The 15443-nt window shown below is 39.2% G+C and overlaps 1 protein-coding gene across 2 annotated transcripts in view; it reads left to right on the forward strand.

The window, feature by feature from the left end:
* Positions 1–15443, forward strand: part of BACE2 (beta-secretase 2) — a 56767-nt gene that overhangs the window by 33261 nt on the left and 8063 nt on the right. For both annotated transcript variants that reach the window (XM_015301191.4, XM_040652247.2), the window contains exons 4-8: positions 638–766; positions 1988–2122; positions 6360–6461; positions 9645–9794; positions 10905–11073. In XM_015301191.4, coding sequence (XP_015156677.2) covers positions 638–766; positions 1988–2122; positions 6360–6461; positions 9645–9794; positions 10905–11073 — 685 coding nt within the window. The remainder of the gene's footprint in view (positions 1–637; positions 767–1987; positions 2123–6359; positions 6462–9644; positions 9795–10904; positions 11074–15443) is intronic.

Raw genomic sequence — 15443 nt, forward strand, 5'->3', positions numbered from 1 at the left:
CATCAGATGTAACTGCACAGAAATCTGAATTACAGTGAAATTGTAGTACTTCAGTAACTGCAAAGGCAAGTATGGCATACAGCGTAGCAAAGAACTAGCTAGCCAATAAACAGTTGAACTTGAATATAAAGTTCTTTAGAAGAAAGAAGAGGAAATAAAGCCATCAAATTCAAAGTTCATTAGAATTAAATTATGTTTAAAAACTGCAATTCCACACTTTAAAATCTGTCCTTTTAACTGGAGGAGGTAGAAAGGGAAAATCATGTTTGAGCATTCTAATAACTGAAATCCTTTTCCATACGGAAAGCATCGATGAGAACTTCTACCTGAAACTGAAATAAGTATTTGAGTTCCAAAACTGCAGTTGGAAAATACACTCATGCTTTAGAGATTTCTTTGGCAGTGGTCAAGATTAAAACTTGTTTTGAAAAACAAAAGAAAAAGACAAATGGCAGGTGGTGTTTTTTGTTTTGTTTTTTTTTTAATGACTTATATTATCTAGGATTTTCATCACTTAGTTGTCAGAAATTCAGCTTACTTGTGAAAAGTAGCCTTGTTCAAATGACTTGCTCATTACTATAAGGAAACTTTGTAATTAATACTTCTGCAATTCTTTTCGTTTTTCTACACCTTCAAGCCTTCAAGTTCTGTGGAGACGTTCTTTGATTCTCTTGTGAAGCAGGCAAAGATCCCCAACATTTTCTCCTTGCAGATGTGTGGTGCTGGACTGCCTGTTTCTGGAAGTGGTACCAACGGAGGTAGTCTTGTGGGTATCTGTCAATCTGAGAGGGAAGATGCATCTTTGTTAAACTCTCTCCCTTTTTTCTATGATTATCCTACTACCAAATTTAGTGGTTAAATGTATGAAATGTTTTATCATTTTTTAGGGTGAAGTTAAGCACTTAGGCAAAACTCAAGCGTCTCCTTATTTTCATTCTCTATTCTTTTTTAATCTCTTGAGTTTGAATAAACTTTTGCATTTGAGGTTTTAATTTTAATAAAAAATAAATAAATTTTGTGGTGCACCTCCTTACCAATTGTATTTCCTCAGGGAAGACTGTGCTACCTTTCTCAAGCTGAGTGGTCCTCTATTCAGCTATTACGCTTGTTCAAACTCATGAGAATGTGAAAGTACTTTTTTATATGATGTGAAAAGGGGGAGAGGAATCAAGGCTCTTTGTCTTCTTTTGTAGACAGCATAGCAAAGGATAAAATCTGAGAACTGGATCTTCCCCTTGTTGTTAATCAGGGAAGTTTTTGCATCTGTTTTAGTGGTTTGAAGTGCTGGAAATTGTTTATTTGAGATAATGATTTGGAATAACTCTTCCTGAGTTATGCTAAAATAAGCATATCAGCACAGGAGTTAATTTTAAATAATCTGCTGTGAATTCACATACTGCTGTAAATGTGTTAGCATTTGAGATAGATGAAGCCCAAAAGAACTTATTTATGTTAGTAGAGTTCAAAGTCTGATGGTCTAGTACGCTGTCAGAAACTTCAAAGTAAGTCTTGACAGAAGCTAATAATGATAGCAATTACATGATGATCATATTCCCTTTTTTATGTGAATGAATTCTTGTTAAGCAGTATTAAGGCTATTTTGATCTAATAAAATGAATTTATGATGTGCAGGTTTACTATTTCATCCTGGTTTTGTACACTGCCTAGATTAAACCACCGAGGGTATGGTTTTGATCTGAAACATAGAGCTTTCATAAGAAAATCAGTGTTAATTTGTAGAAGGTGCTGGAAATTTGTCCCATTATAGGATTTTTTTGGTGTAATGAAGCAGTATCATCTTAATTTCTAAATGTCTCTGCTTTACTATCGGTAAAGAATTTGTTAGCAAAATGACTGGAGATGGTGCTAAATTAAAATTTTGATGCCCTCTGTATCACAGTGAAGTGTTCCCCTTTTTCCTGTACTTACCCCAAAAGCAAACACCTGTCATCCTAAAGCATGTGAATTTCTTTCTCTTTTCACTCAGGTTCTAGGTGGCATTGAACCAAGTCTCTACAAGGGTAATATATGGTACACGCCTATCAAAGAGGAGTGGTATTATCAGGTTGAAATTCTCAAACTGGAGGTTGGAGGACAGAATCTTGAATTGGATTGCAGAGAGGTATTTGCAGTAATTTGTTTCTGTCTATAGAAAATGTGTTTGTTTAAGAAAAGCATCTAACTGATCATTTTTGTCCTTGCAAGCAGAAGTGTATTTCAGTCTCCTCTTAGAATTAAGGCTGTATAGTAACTTCGAAAGGAAATGAACAATCCATGTGAAATGTGTGTACATGCTAAAATATGTATTTGGCATGTACATGATAAAATTGCTTCAAAGAAGAGTTCAGAGTTGTTGATAGTACTTGCAGTAAATAAAGGACTCAGTTATAATTATTTTGTCAGCAGCTCACCAAAAATAAAGCTACTGTGGTTTGGAAGGGCTCAGCCCCTTAACTAGTTTCAGATGTACTGAAGATGTCTAAAAACTGAAGACAGTGGATTGATTTAAGACAATTTGCTTTAAATAGCTATAGACTTTCGATAATATTCTTTGAAGTCAAACCAAAGTGGTTTTAAAACAGTTCTGGCCAAATAGAGAAGAGGGAATATTCTGCAATGAGAATGTGGAGATATCTAAGCACATAATTTGTAATGGCAGTTGGCAGGTATTTTCTGTGGAAACTTTCCAAACTGTCTAGTCTCATGATTCTTTTTTATTTTTGAGGTTCACTTTTCACAAAATTACAGAATGGTTAAGGTTGAAAGGGGTTTCTGGAGGTCATCTGCTTCAACCTCCTGCTCAAGCAGGGCCACCTAGAGCAGGTGTTCAGATGGCTTTTGAAGATCACAGAATCATGGATTAACCTGAGTTGGGAGGGACCCACAAGGACCATTGAGTCCAACTCCTGTCTCCACACAGGACCATCCAAAAATGAAACCATATTTCTGAGAGCATTGTCCAGATGTTTCTTGAACTCTGAGAAGAGAAATCTTCAAGGAAGGAGAGTCCGCAACTCTCTGGGCAACCTGTTCGTTTGCTCTGCCACATGCTCAGATTGAATTTTTGTATTCCAGTTTGTGTCTATTGCCCATCTTCCCTTTATGGCTTTATCCTATGGTATTCTACTGAGCAGATCCCTGAAGATCCCTGAAGAGAAGAATCTTCTCTCCTGAAGTCCAGGTTTGTGAGTTGGCTGGGTGCCCTACCCACAGCCCTAAGGACGGTGAACTCCATCATTTCATGGTCATGGCAGCCAAGACTGCCCTTGAGCTTCACATTCCCTGCCAGTCCCTCCTTGTTGGTGAGAACAAGATCTAGCAGAGCACTTCCCTCAAATAGCTCCTCTATCACTTGGAGAAGGAAGATATCACCAGTGCAGTCCAGGAATGTCCTAGATTGTTTATGCTCTGCTGTGTTGTCACTCCAGCAGATACTGGGGTGGAAGAAGTCCACTATCAGAACCAGGGCTTGCGAATCAGAGGCTGCTCCTATATGGCCATAGAGAACCTCATCCAATTATTCTTCCTGTTCAGATGGCCTGTAGCAGGCCATCACTGTAATGTCACCTGTCTTGCCCTCTCTTTAATTCTGACCCATCGGCTGTCTGTCAGCTCCTCATTCATCCCCCAGAACAAGATAATGCACTATTACTGGTCACTGACTTAGAGGGCAGCACTCCTTCCTCGTCTACCCATCCTTCCATTACAACACTGCAGTCCTGGGAGCCATCCCACCACATCCCCCTGATGCCAATAAGATCATAGCCCTGCAAGGATAAGCACATCTCTGACTCATCTTTTTTACTCCCCATATTTTATATGCTGGTGTACAGGCACTTAAGAGGGGCACCCAAACATTTTGAGTCCCTGGAAAATGTTTTTGATAATTTCTCCATAATGTTGCCTTGTTGGCATTTCCTTTTTTTGCCTGCAAGTGCTGGAGGTGACCTCTCTCAAGACCCATATTGTTGATTTTGTGATCCCTCCCTATCATATCACTCCATGCCACTTGTTAAGCAGCCCTATGCATCACTCCTTTACTAGGCTTCTGGTTGCTTCCTCCCTATCCTGCTCCTTCCTAATTTAAAGCCCTCTTTACAAGGTCAGCCTGGCAAAAATGCGTCTGCCCCACTAGGGTGCATCCTGTCTCTCCCAAACAGGAGCTGATTCTCAAACAGAGCCCCATGGTGAAAGAAACGAAAGAAACAAAGAAACCAAATTTAGTTCACTTCAGCCTTGCTAATTGTTATTCCTCATGGTTATGCTTTCTTTTCTTATTAGGAATAATTTTCTGCTCTCTCTGGATCAGTCTAATAAGACTGCGTTGTTGGATTTTTTGTTCCAAAGCTATTTTATGTTTTTCTGGAGGATGTGTGTGTGTGTTTCAATTGCTTCTTGCTGTTGCTTGTTGCTATTCATGTTTTGATTTTAGTTCTATGATTTTCAGGCCCTGTTTTCATTAGACACCCCGTCTTACCTGTCACTTGTCCTCTTAGTTGGAAATCAGTAGAATGTGATAATTCTGAAGTTTTTATAGTTCATACAAATTAAATGAAATTAACAATAAAAAGATTATATGAGCATAAACATATTGCCATACAAAATACAGAAGTCATATTTCTGTAGAAAGTATTTTAAATGAATCACACCATCTTCAACTTAATAAGCAGAACAGGGTCTATTTAAATGCCTCCCTATTATATTGTTAGGAATGCAGAACTGCTGAGCCTCTAACAAAAATGTTTGTGTTTCCTTTTCTTTCCAGCCTTAAAAAACAGTCAACATGTTTTGAAGTGGAGGCCTTGTACCAACTGTTTTATACATGCTGTTTCCAAAAAAACAACTCACTCTAAAATCTAGTAGTGTTATGAAAGTTTCCTGTTATTGTCACTCTTCTGAGCCATGGTTTGCTTTCACCTTGGACGTATCAGCATAGTATGCCAGTCAGTACTACAAAAGGCATAATGTCTTTCTCAATTTAAAGATATCTCCCAGCAAAACTTCAGGAGAAGAGTAATAAATTAAGACTGGAATGATAAAAAGTTAACTAATTATGGGTTTGCTGAGAACACATAATTCTTTGTACGTGTTGATGAACTATGTGCCCTCTCCTCTCCTAATTGTTTTCTAGGAAGTGGGACATTTCTTTGTAACAGCCACTAGGGACTACTCCTTTCCCTGAAAGGAAAAAGCTGTCCCTCTCACTTGAGTGCTCGGAATCTGTCCAGTATTGCACTGCAGCTGTGGCCGCGCTGCTGGCAGAACAGGGCTGAGAAGGCAGCGAGCTGCCACTGGTGCTCTGTTAAATATTAACCAGCAAGACTGAGAAGACAAGAAGTTACTGCATGCTGAGTGTACACTGTACACCGCATGGAAATCCATAAGAATTCTACATGTTTTCTTATGCTAGTGGTTGGCCCTCCTGGTTGTGCCTCCCACCTACTTATTTCAAAGGGTGGCTCTCAGGGTTGCTGGCCGTTGCATATTTATGGTGCAAATATGCTAAAATGGGTTTCTAAACGCCTTAATATTTTTCTCACCTCTTCAGAAATGTTCCAGAGTGTAGGATAAATGGCAGGTGGTGCCTATCAGCGCTCTTCCTATTTGCTTTTCTTTCAGCGCTGCTTGGCAGCAATTTGTATTTGGAAGCCAGTGTATTTGGAATTTACTTCCCATATGATCTTTTCCTGAAAAGCTTACGCTGTGTTTCCTCGTGTCTTTTGATCATGCCATAGACACGTCACTCTTCAGTTATACTGATCCTGCTGCCTTAGCTGGTACTTTCCATAATCTGGAAAGTAATTAATGCCAATGACTGCCACTGTTGCATGCCTTCCTTTTTGCAATTAATCATAGTTTTTAAAGGGTCCACAGATTTTGAAGAGGCAAGATTGAAATTTTCAGATTTCTCTGTACTTGCTTTTGCATGTGTTCTCGTGGTTTTCCTAAGATAAGAAAGAATGGTGTGCATTTGGCTTCCATACTCTTGAGTCAGTACCAAACATGACATGTAAAGAGGACTCTTTTTCTCTGATCATTTTCAAGTGAGAAACAACAGTCATTAAAAGCAAGCAGCTATATGACATTTAAACTAGAGTGAGTACTTTGCAGTATTGCAGAGACCTCAATGCAGGGCTTAGACATACATGCAGGCTGCTTCGGTGTGCTTACCCTGTGTCAGTGCTAACCATGAAGGCACTTTAGCCATTCTATGATTCTATGATTGCTGAAAGGTATGGCATACAGGTTGATGAAGTCAGCTATCAAAAAAAGAACAACCTTGTCATTGCTATGAAACAGTTTAATCTGCATTACATTAACTAAAGTGAGTAATTTCTCCCCTTAATCCTCCTTTCTAGTACAATGCCGATAAAGCAATAGTAGACAGTGGGACCACCCTCCTCCGTCTGCCCCAGAAAGTCTTCAGCGCTGTTGTGCAAGCAATAGCTCGCACATCCCTGGTAAGCTAATGTCATTAATTTTGCTTTAAATGTTAAATTCATGTTAAATAATCACACTTGATCTTTGAAAGGAGTGTCGTCTTCTCTGTCTGCCTTGTAAGTCATAGGGTCTTTGACTTGAGGGGAGCAGAATCTTTCCTGGTGTACTTCTGTTAAGAAGTTATGGATGGATTCGATGGAAACAGAAAAGGGAAAGGAAGACAAGAGAACAGGAAGGGAGGTGGTAAAAATGAGGTCTAAATCCAGACAGAAGGTGCGTATGTGAAAATGCACCAGAAAAACTGTGGAGACTGAGTGTTTTGCTCTAAGCAATTCAGAAATATGGACTTAATTCAATACTTTTCTATTCGAGGTATTAAGAGTCCAAAAATCAGTCCTTTCACTCAAAACAGAGTTTTTGTAAAGTAGAAGAGCCTGCTACTGCAAGCAGTTACTTTCCAAATATAAGCTTGATTGTTGTGTAGAATGGATGCAATTCATCAGGATTATTCATATCAAAAAAAAGGTGCTTTTGAATGTCATTATTTAATTATGTTTTAAAGCATCTTTCTTTAGAAATAGAGTAGGCTTTAGAAGTAGGGCAGGGGCATGCTGGATTTATCTGAGTGTACAGTAACTGAAGCAGCATTTTCTAGTGCAAAAAAGCTATTCATAAGTTTTGATTGAATACAGTGCACAACATTGAGGAGGTTAAACGAAAGAAATACATTCCAGGTATTTTGATGTGAGCAAATTTAATACTTTTGTCGTGGCTTCAGTAAGAGAGTGGTAGGAAGTGCAAGTCACAGGAAATGCAAGAAGTGAGCTATTGGCAAGCTGTCTGACAGACATATACTTACCTGTATGCTGGTATTTCAAGTCTGATACCCTTTTCCTGACCGAAAGCAGAGATTTGGCATGAAGAGTTTATTCACTGCCTGTACTTGTCTGGTATGTGAAATAAATATACAGATTATCTTACAGAGCTCAGTTTCCCTGGTTTAAAAGTTCTGCTCTTTGTGAAGTGCTTAAATATTGACTGTAACAATTGCAGCTGATGAGGGGGGAGGGAACTGAAAGAAGTGTACCCTAGAGCTCGTGTAATGTGGGCATGGCATCCTTCTGGGGAGTGGGTCACAGCACTCTACACTCTTCCCTGATGTGAGTCAGAAGGACGATCCAACAAGGGCTTTCCACATGCCAAGTAAGCAGCCAGATCGATAAGATATTAAAGGGGAACCACTCTCTCACTTTGCCTGATGATTTCTGTTCTTTCTATTAAAAATGCATAAACGAGCTCTCCTCTTCCAGGGTTTCTTTTTAATTTCAAGGGCCTTATTGTTGTATCCCTTTATCTCCACACACACCAGAAGTTATTTGCACGGCTCCAAACAAAGGAAATAGTCTACTAAATAAGAAAGTAGTTAACAAGATGTAAGGGTTAGTTTCCAGAGTTGTCAGAGGTATTTTAGCAAAATGGGTACTTGCAGCAGTTGTACCAATGGCGTGACAACTTCACTTTGTGCCCTGTGCTTCAGGCAACCTATGTATCACAGAAACATAAAACCAATTGCTGTAGTCAGATACCTCTGACCACAGGTGCAGCAGGTTAACAAGTTCCTGCTCCTAGGAATAAGAAGCCTCCTGCTTATTACTGGCTTCCCAGCAAGACATTATTGCCCCCTCAGGTACATTGGCATAACTGCATGTGTACCATTCCTTTATTCAACTCCATTAAAAAAAAAATCAAGTCTGTAGCTTTATGCTCTTTAATGGTGTAGATTGTTTTCTTTAAATGCCCCCATTTGGTCTGAAGTCTTTTAGGGGGCAGTTATAGATGCAGTTTGATGTTGGAAGGTCTGACGAACAGTGGGTTTGGCAGATGAGCAGAGATGAGTTGCCGGGAAGGAGAAGCTACTGTACCTCACGCAGCTGAAGTCAGAACAGCATGTCTCCTCACAGCATCAAAGTAATGCAAAGTTGGTAAGCTGGAGAAGGGAAAGCTCAAATAAACCTAAAATCTTTATTTTAATAACCTTTTAGATATCATATAGCCAAATGCCTCCCAATGCATTTGTTCCGCATGCAGAAGGAAGGCAAAGGAAATACAATATAATAAGCAGCCTCACTGGAAAATCAAAGTAGGCACTTAAAATAGAGCACTTGATGGATTTTGTCTGTCCAGTGTGGGTGCTGCCTGGGAGCTCTTCTCAGATAACAAGCTCTGCTTTGCAATAGAAAATGGAGAGAGTGCTATGTTTTCAGCAGGTCTGACATGGAACTGCTGTGAGAGGTAGAGCATTTCTGTTCCATACCAAGAGATTTACGTAAGCATGCATTCAGAGTTAAGTGTAAAAGCCGGCTGTGTCTGTAAGTCTCATGCTGTGTTTGTATGAATGTACATTTGCTGGCCCAAGAACAGAGATGAGCACTTGGAAATGTAATGTCTCTAATACAGCCTTAATTATTTCATTGGCAAGTGGGTGGGTGTGTGTGAATACTTGTCACCTGTAAAATGCCATATAAATAATGCATGAGCTGATATTTGCAAAATAATCAATATCACAGATGATTATAAATGAGTGGGGTAGAGAGGCTGGATTCCATCTTTTGCACCTGTACGAGATAATTTGGCTGTACAACTGTGTAATAAGATATGGGCTTGTATGCTGCTTCATTGGGGAGTCAGAGCCAACACAAAGCACTGCATGCAAATAATGTTTTCCTCTGATCTGGCGGCACATCAAATTTGTGTTCTTCGGGGAGCAAGAACTTCAGGCAAGATTGTTATCTTAGGTGAAGAAGCTCTGTGAGGGTTTAATTTTCACTTTGTTGGTGTCATGGCTATATTAAGAAACACTGCTAATCAACTTTTATTTCCAAAGCACATCAAGTCATATTGGTGGTGAGTGGCAGAGCAGCAAGAGAGATAGAGATGTGTTTTTTTCCACTGACCAGCAGACCTTGAGTCTGTTGGATGCTAGGAGACTTTGGCATATCCTTTGGCTTTGAAACCCTGAATCTGAGTAAAAAAAACTGTGTGTGTGAGAAAGAGAAGCACTGCCATTAAATATTCACGTGGCTTGTATTTACTTTGTGTTTTTAGAAACCATGTATTTATTTTAATTGTTAGCGTTTGGTCAGAGCTATCAAAATCTATCAAAATGTGTGTAATCTGTATGTATCGCTCTTTTTTTTCCATAGATCCAAGAATTCTCTTCTGGCTTCTGGTCTGGTTCACAACTTGCATGCTGGGATAAAACTGAAAGACCCTGGTCCTTATTTCCCAAACTCTCTATTTACATGAGGGATGAAAACTCTAGCAGGTCGTTTCGGATCTCTATCCTACCGCAGGTCTCAGTTTTCTTTGTTTATTCACTGATGCCTTAATTTTTAGTACTGTAAGGCATGTGGTCTTTAAAAATGGGAGTTATTTTTAATGCTAATAGAGTATTGGCTTATTACATGCAAGGGAATTCTCTGTAATAACATTTTTAAAGATCAGTTTTTAAGTAGGAAAAATAACAAAGAAACTTGTGTATTAGAAGAAACTCCAACTCCCAAAGCCAAATACAAAAGTTTCCCTCAGAGTGCAGCCCATGTAGTTGGAAATGATTTTTTCAAATTGTTAGGAAAAATAAGCAAGTTTTGTTTTGTTGTCTTGAGCATTAGCCATATTAGATATCAATACAGAGCATTCCAATTCATTTTGATCTTCTAATTTCGGGAGAAGGAAATTGATTTGTTTTTCATGGCATTCTGAATTGGAGCACTTCTCCTGAAAATGATACTCTTGGCAAGGAGCCTGTGTGATCTCTTCACCAGTTCATATAACTTGGTTGGTTTATCTTTTATTCATATTCCGTCCTAGCTTTTAGAATTTAATGCTGTGCCACTTTTATTTCTGCTCTCTGGGTTTTTTTACCCCAATACACATTGCAATATAGGCCAGTATCTTCTAACATTACTAATACAATCTTTTACCTCAGGGAATGGTCAGGAGCATAGAAGAGAATGAATTTTTAAGTATATTTTAACTGGAAATATAGTGAAGCCTCATGATAAGGTTTTTCTTTATTGATCATGTAGTATGTCAATCTTCCATCTTCCCCCAGGAGAAAAGAGGTAAAATGTGGCTTGAACTTATGAATCTAGAACTTTGAGCTAACACTGAATGCTCTCTGGATCAATTTTATCCTGATACTTTTGTTTTAAATAATATTTTATTCTATAATTTGCATTCATGTTCCAAATCCTTTCTTACGTATTCTCCCCTTGTGGAACGTACAGTAAAAAGTGGCTTTTTTTAACTGTACAGAAGTCTGTTTGCTGCTATTCACTTTTGATTTCTAGTGAAATTTGAGTGTTTGATGCTAAAAATCTGAAAAAAGTCTTGTAAGTACTCTGTGGTGTTGCTTCTTACACTCTGGCTTTTGTTTGTTTGTTTGTTTCTTATTTTAATAGCTTTACATTCAACCCATCCTTGGAATAGGAGAGAACTTGCAGTGCTACCGATTTGGGATCTCTTCCTCCACGAATGCCTTGGTTATTGGTGCTACGGTCATGGAAGGCTTCTATGTAATCTTTGACAGAGCTCAGAGGAGGGTGGGCTTTGCAGTGAGTCCATGTGCAGGTAAGAACGGCACTTTGTGTAGGACTGGTGAGTGAGGAAACAGTTGCTACTCTCAAAAAAGGCCTTTGTCCTTTACGTAATGGGGAAAGGTATGAAAGCGTGGTTCACAGTAAAGTATATCTTTTAGCAATCCTAAAGTATTGAGATTTCACAGAGAGTAAAAAAGAAGGTCTTTCGGTATGAAGTAAATCAGCATTGATTTTGGATATCTTAGCTGCATTCTTCCAGCTGAGAGAGGATCTTACTGAGATACCCGTCTGTGCATGCAGCTTCCCCAACACAGATCAGTCCCTGTTTCTAATGCAGCTTCATTTGTGCAGTCCTGTTTCAATTTGCAGATAAATTGATTCTTAACTTGACTGGGCAGTCAAGTACCTTACTCATGTTTTTCTCTAAATACAAATTGTGCCTTTGCAGCACGATTTCAGAAATACTCAGAGCAAAGATGAAAACGGTACTCAAATTAAGACTTGTGGTGTTTGTGTTGGTTCTAAACACATTGTTTGCTCAGTGTAAGTGGAAAGCCATTAAAGTTTTCATTAGCTGCTGAGTAAATGTGAAGAAAAGAGCTGATCATTTTTGGCAGATTTTGTGGTGCTGGTTAACTCTCTCGTTGTTTTGTGTTATTTTTTTTAATCTTACCTTACCAAAAGTAGCTAAAAGCAATTACAATTTTGGCGTTTCCTCCCATGGCTGATGAGACAATGCTTTGGCAACACATGAACGTACAAGTGGGAGAAGAAGAAAAGGCTGTGTACACATATGCAAGTGGCTGTCCCAAATGCAAGTGGTATATGCCTTGAAAAACATAGCATCCGTGATTTGCATGAGAAAAGGAGTATTGACTCACGCTGCCACTTTAATCCCCATTATTTATGTTAGAGATGTAAGGGCAGTAAGTACTTGAGTGCTTAGTGCAACCAGGTAATTGAGGGAAAAAAAGAGACTAGCTGAGTTGTAGATTCAGGGCATTCTAAAAGCTTTATAAAATTATTTATTTATTTGAATCTCTATATTGTTAGTGGGCTCAAAATTGTTGTCTTTGAGCTTGCAAAGAAAGAAAAATCAGGATATTTGATGCAGGCTGCTTAATGAAGAACTCTATGAGATACCCTACAGTGATGAAAGACACCTTTGAATGTGTCTGGAAGGAGAGCGTAACTACCCAACTATTGCTGGGCAGTTTTTTCTGCCTGTCATTCCTCCATTTTCTTCCTGACTGCAATTTATCAAGCCTAGAAGTGCCTCAGTCCCTGCCACGCTGCAGCCATTAATGGAAAGGGGAAGGGGTACTTTGACTCAACATTCTGACCACCATCGGGCCAGCAGGGCACTTTCACAGCATGTATATGTAGAGAAAAAGAATCTGGGAACCATAGTAACACTTTCACATTAATATTGCTACACAGAAGCATGGAGTTTAGCCGCTGTACTTAGTTCTGCTAACCTCTCTAGAGTAGAAGAAATGAGCTTTCTGACTAGAAATGAAATCCGAATCTGCATGAGCTTGGACACACGATGATCCCCAGCTGGTGTCAGAATGCATTTAATTCTTGTTTCTTTGTCCATGTTTCATGCGTATGTCTAACCTAGCTTCATGGGAACCTGATGCTTCTTGAGGAATCAGATGATGAAAACCACTGACTGAGACAAGATATACTGATTTGTCAGACTTTATTCATGGGGGGCAGATGACATTTTGCTGGATGTGCCAGTTATTCTGAATTCACTTCTTCACAGCTTGCGGTTTCCATATTTAACACTACTTTCATCAGAAAACCACAACTAGCAGTCAGTGCAGTGTGAAAGATTAAGCTGCCTAACTGGCTTCCTGTGGAGGCCAGCCACGTCCTCCATAGCAACTATATTAATGTAATTTATTTGGAGCTTTTTAGTCTGTTCGTGGCATAAATTAAATTGAATTACTGATGGCATAAACCCTCAGAAGTAGAGAAATAGAAAAGACTGTTCAGTATTGCTGTGCTTCTTTATAATGATTTGTGCTTTCTTGCTTACAGTAGTGCGTTAACACTAAATTTAAACCCATGCTTGTGTAAGATATTAAACATATATATGCTGAATAAAAAAAAAAAAAAAAAAGAATAGTGGGAACAAAAACTAAGGCTAAAGCTCTTAACTTCACTAAGCTCCATGTTTCTGTTGGCTAGAACGGCTAGCGATGAGAAATGACTTATCCCACAGTCCTCTTTGCCTTGTCTTCATTCTCCAGGATCTACCAAGAACCAAAGAGTGGGGAGAGCTTAGTTAGAAAGCAGGAAGCTAATCCACTGTGGCAGGAAAAGAAATATTCTTTATCCCTTAAGACTTATTCTGCCTGTTAGTAATTTCAAACTGTTTCAAGATGTCTGTTGTTAACTTCAGAGCTAAGTAGTATTTACAGGTTGACTAGGAAAGGGTTTGGATCGAGCAACTATGAAGTTTTGCATCTTTAGCAGAAAACCATCATGCATGGGTACAGTCTGAGAGGGAACTGGCTGAATAGCTGTCCTCTGGAAAAAAAATGAACTACGTATTATGGTGGGCATCAAGGTGAATGCAAACCAAGGGTGAATGCAAGTGAAATGAAGGGCAACATCCACCAGTTATATTCGGAGACGTTCACTTTGAACATTAGGAAACCTTTTTTGGCAGGAGAGTAGTACAGCAGGTTCTCCAGAGAGATCGTGAGTTCTCCATCCTCAGAGTTTGCCAAGGCTTAGAAGGACAAAGCTGCACCTGACTTGATCTGTTGATGGTGAGAGTCCTGTTCTGAGTAGGAGGCTGCACTAGGTGACCTCCAAAGGTCCCTACCAGGCAGCACTTCATAGTTCTGTGATACATTTGGTCTCACTTCAGGTTGCTTCCTTTCCAGAAAATCCAAGACAGTGAAAGAGATCGTTAGACCTTCACAACTTTGAGTTCTACACACATGTTGTAAGATAGCATTTTTGTCCTGTAATCATCAATACTGTAGGAAATCCCATTTGTTCAAGGTGAAGAAATGACTGTAGGTAGCTATCATCAGGTATTCTAACAACAGCAACAAAAAAAGCCAAAATATAACAATTCAGCTAACGTATAATAGGTTGTGTGACTGTTATTTTATGTTAAGGGTATATTTGAACAATTTAGGCAAATTTCTCCCTTTTTATTTCCTTGCAATTTCCCTCAGAGTAGAAGAGGGTAAAGGGAAAGTTTTCTTTTTGGAAGGAAAAAAGCAGAGTCTGTGCTACTATCAAACATTCTCAAAATGTAATTTCAAATGTCAGCCACTACAGCAATAATTTTGTATTGCTTTTTGTTACAAGGAGTAGTTATTGTATTCAAACCAAATAATAAGTAATTAGGGACTGTTTATTTTCAGAGCTATCTCCGAGGCAGAAAATTGTGCTGCTTTTTTTTTCTTTTTTTCATTTTTTCACTTCTTCAAAATGCTGAATTCCTAAATAGCAATCCTTATGCCTTGCATTTCACATTAATATTGTATGTGGTTTAGTTTGGTTTTGCTGCAGGGCTTCATAGAAACTTACAAAATGGTGGGGTGGAGAAGAACAGTGAGATATGTATGAGAAATAATTGCATGGCAGGGCAAGTACAATACGTGGACTATGAACAAAGCAGATTTCACAGGCCTTCAAGGTAGTCTTTTGCAACTCTGTCCAGTCCTGTGCAGCTTCCATACCGTGTCTGTGCAACAGCAGTGTCCTGGCAAAGAAATGCTGATGATGCAGGGTGCAGTGGCCGCTTTATTTTGGTCTGACGAGCTGAGAGAGCACGTGTTTGATTATTACTGGTGTTAGAAAGCTTGTGAATGCAGCCTCAGGTTTCATGCAGCTCTCTCTAATAGTGTTTTGCCACTGAAGAAGTCTTCCCACATCTGCAGCTGGAGAAAGGGTTGGTTCAGCGAGTGATCCCTGAGAAAATTCCTGGGATTGGCATTTCTTGTGGGAGGGGTGTTTTCCATCAGATGAGTGAGCTGTCCTGACTCTCCTGGAAGCTTACCCGTCACTAGGAACAAGATTGTGAGTGTGCAGAACAGCCTCCCGCATTAGTGCCCTACCATAAGTTGAATTAATTCTGGTAAGAACGGAACCTTTAAATAATGTGAGAACATGGGAGGCCAGGAACTGAATACTAAATCTCCCATCTTCCTTCCCAAGGATGTTTTATGCCAATCTCTTCAAATGTGCTTTCATGAGGCTTGTCAAAGCTGTGTGTAAAGGAGATATGTTTACAGTAGGCAGGGCCACTAAAGATCTGGTATGTGTGTCTGTATGTAAAATGAACAAGAAATGAGGCAAGAACCTTAAAACTGAGGTCTTTTCAAGAAATACATAAATGAGTCTTGGAGTAATTCACTAGAAAAGTGA

Source organism: Gallus gallus, chromosome 1, assembly GCF_016699485.2.
Source record: "Gallus gallus isolate bGalGal1 chromosome 1, bGalGal1.mat.broiler.GRCg7b, whole genome shotgun sequence".
NCBI lineage: Eukaryota > Metazoa > Chordata > Aves > Galliformes > Phasianidae > Gallus > Gallus gallus.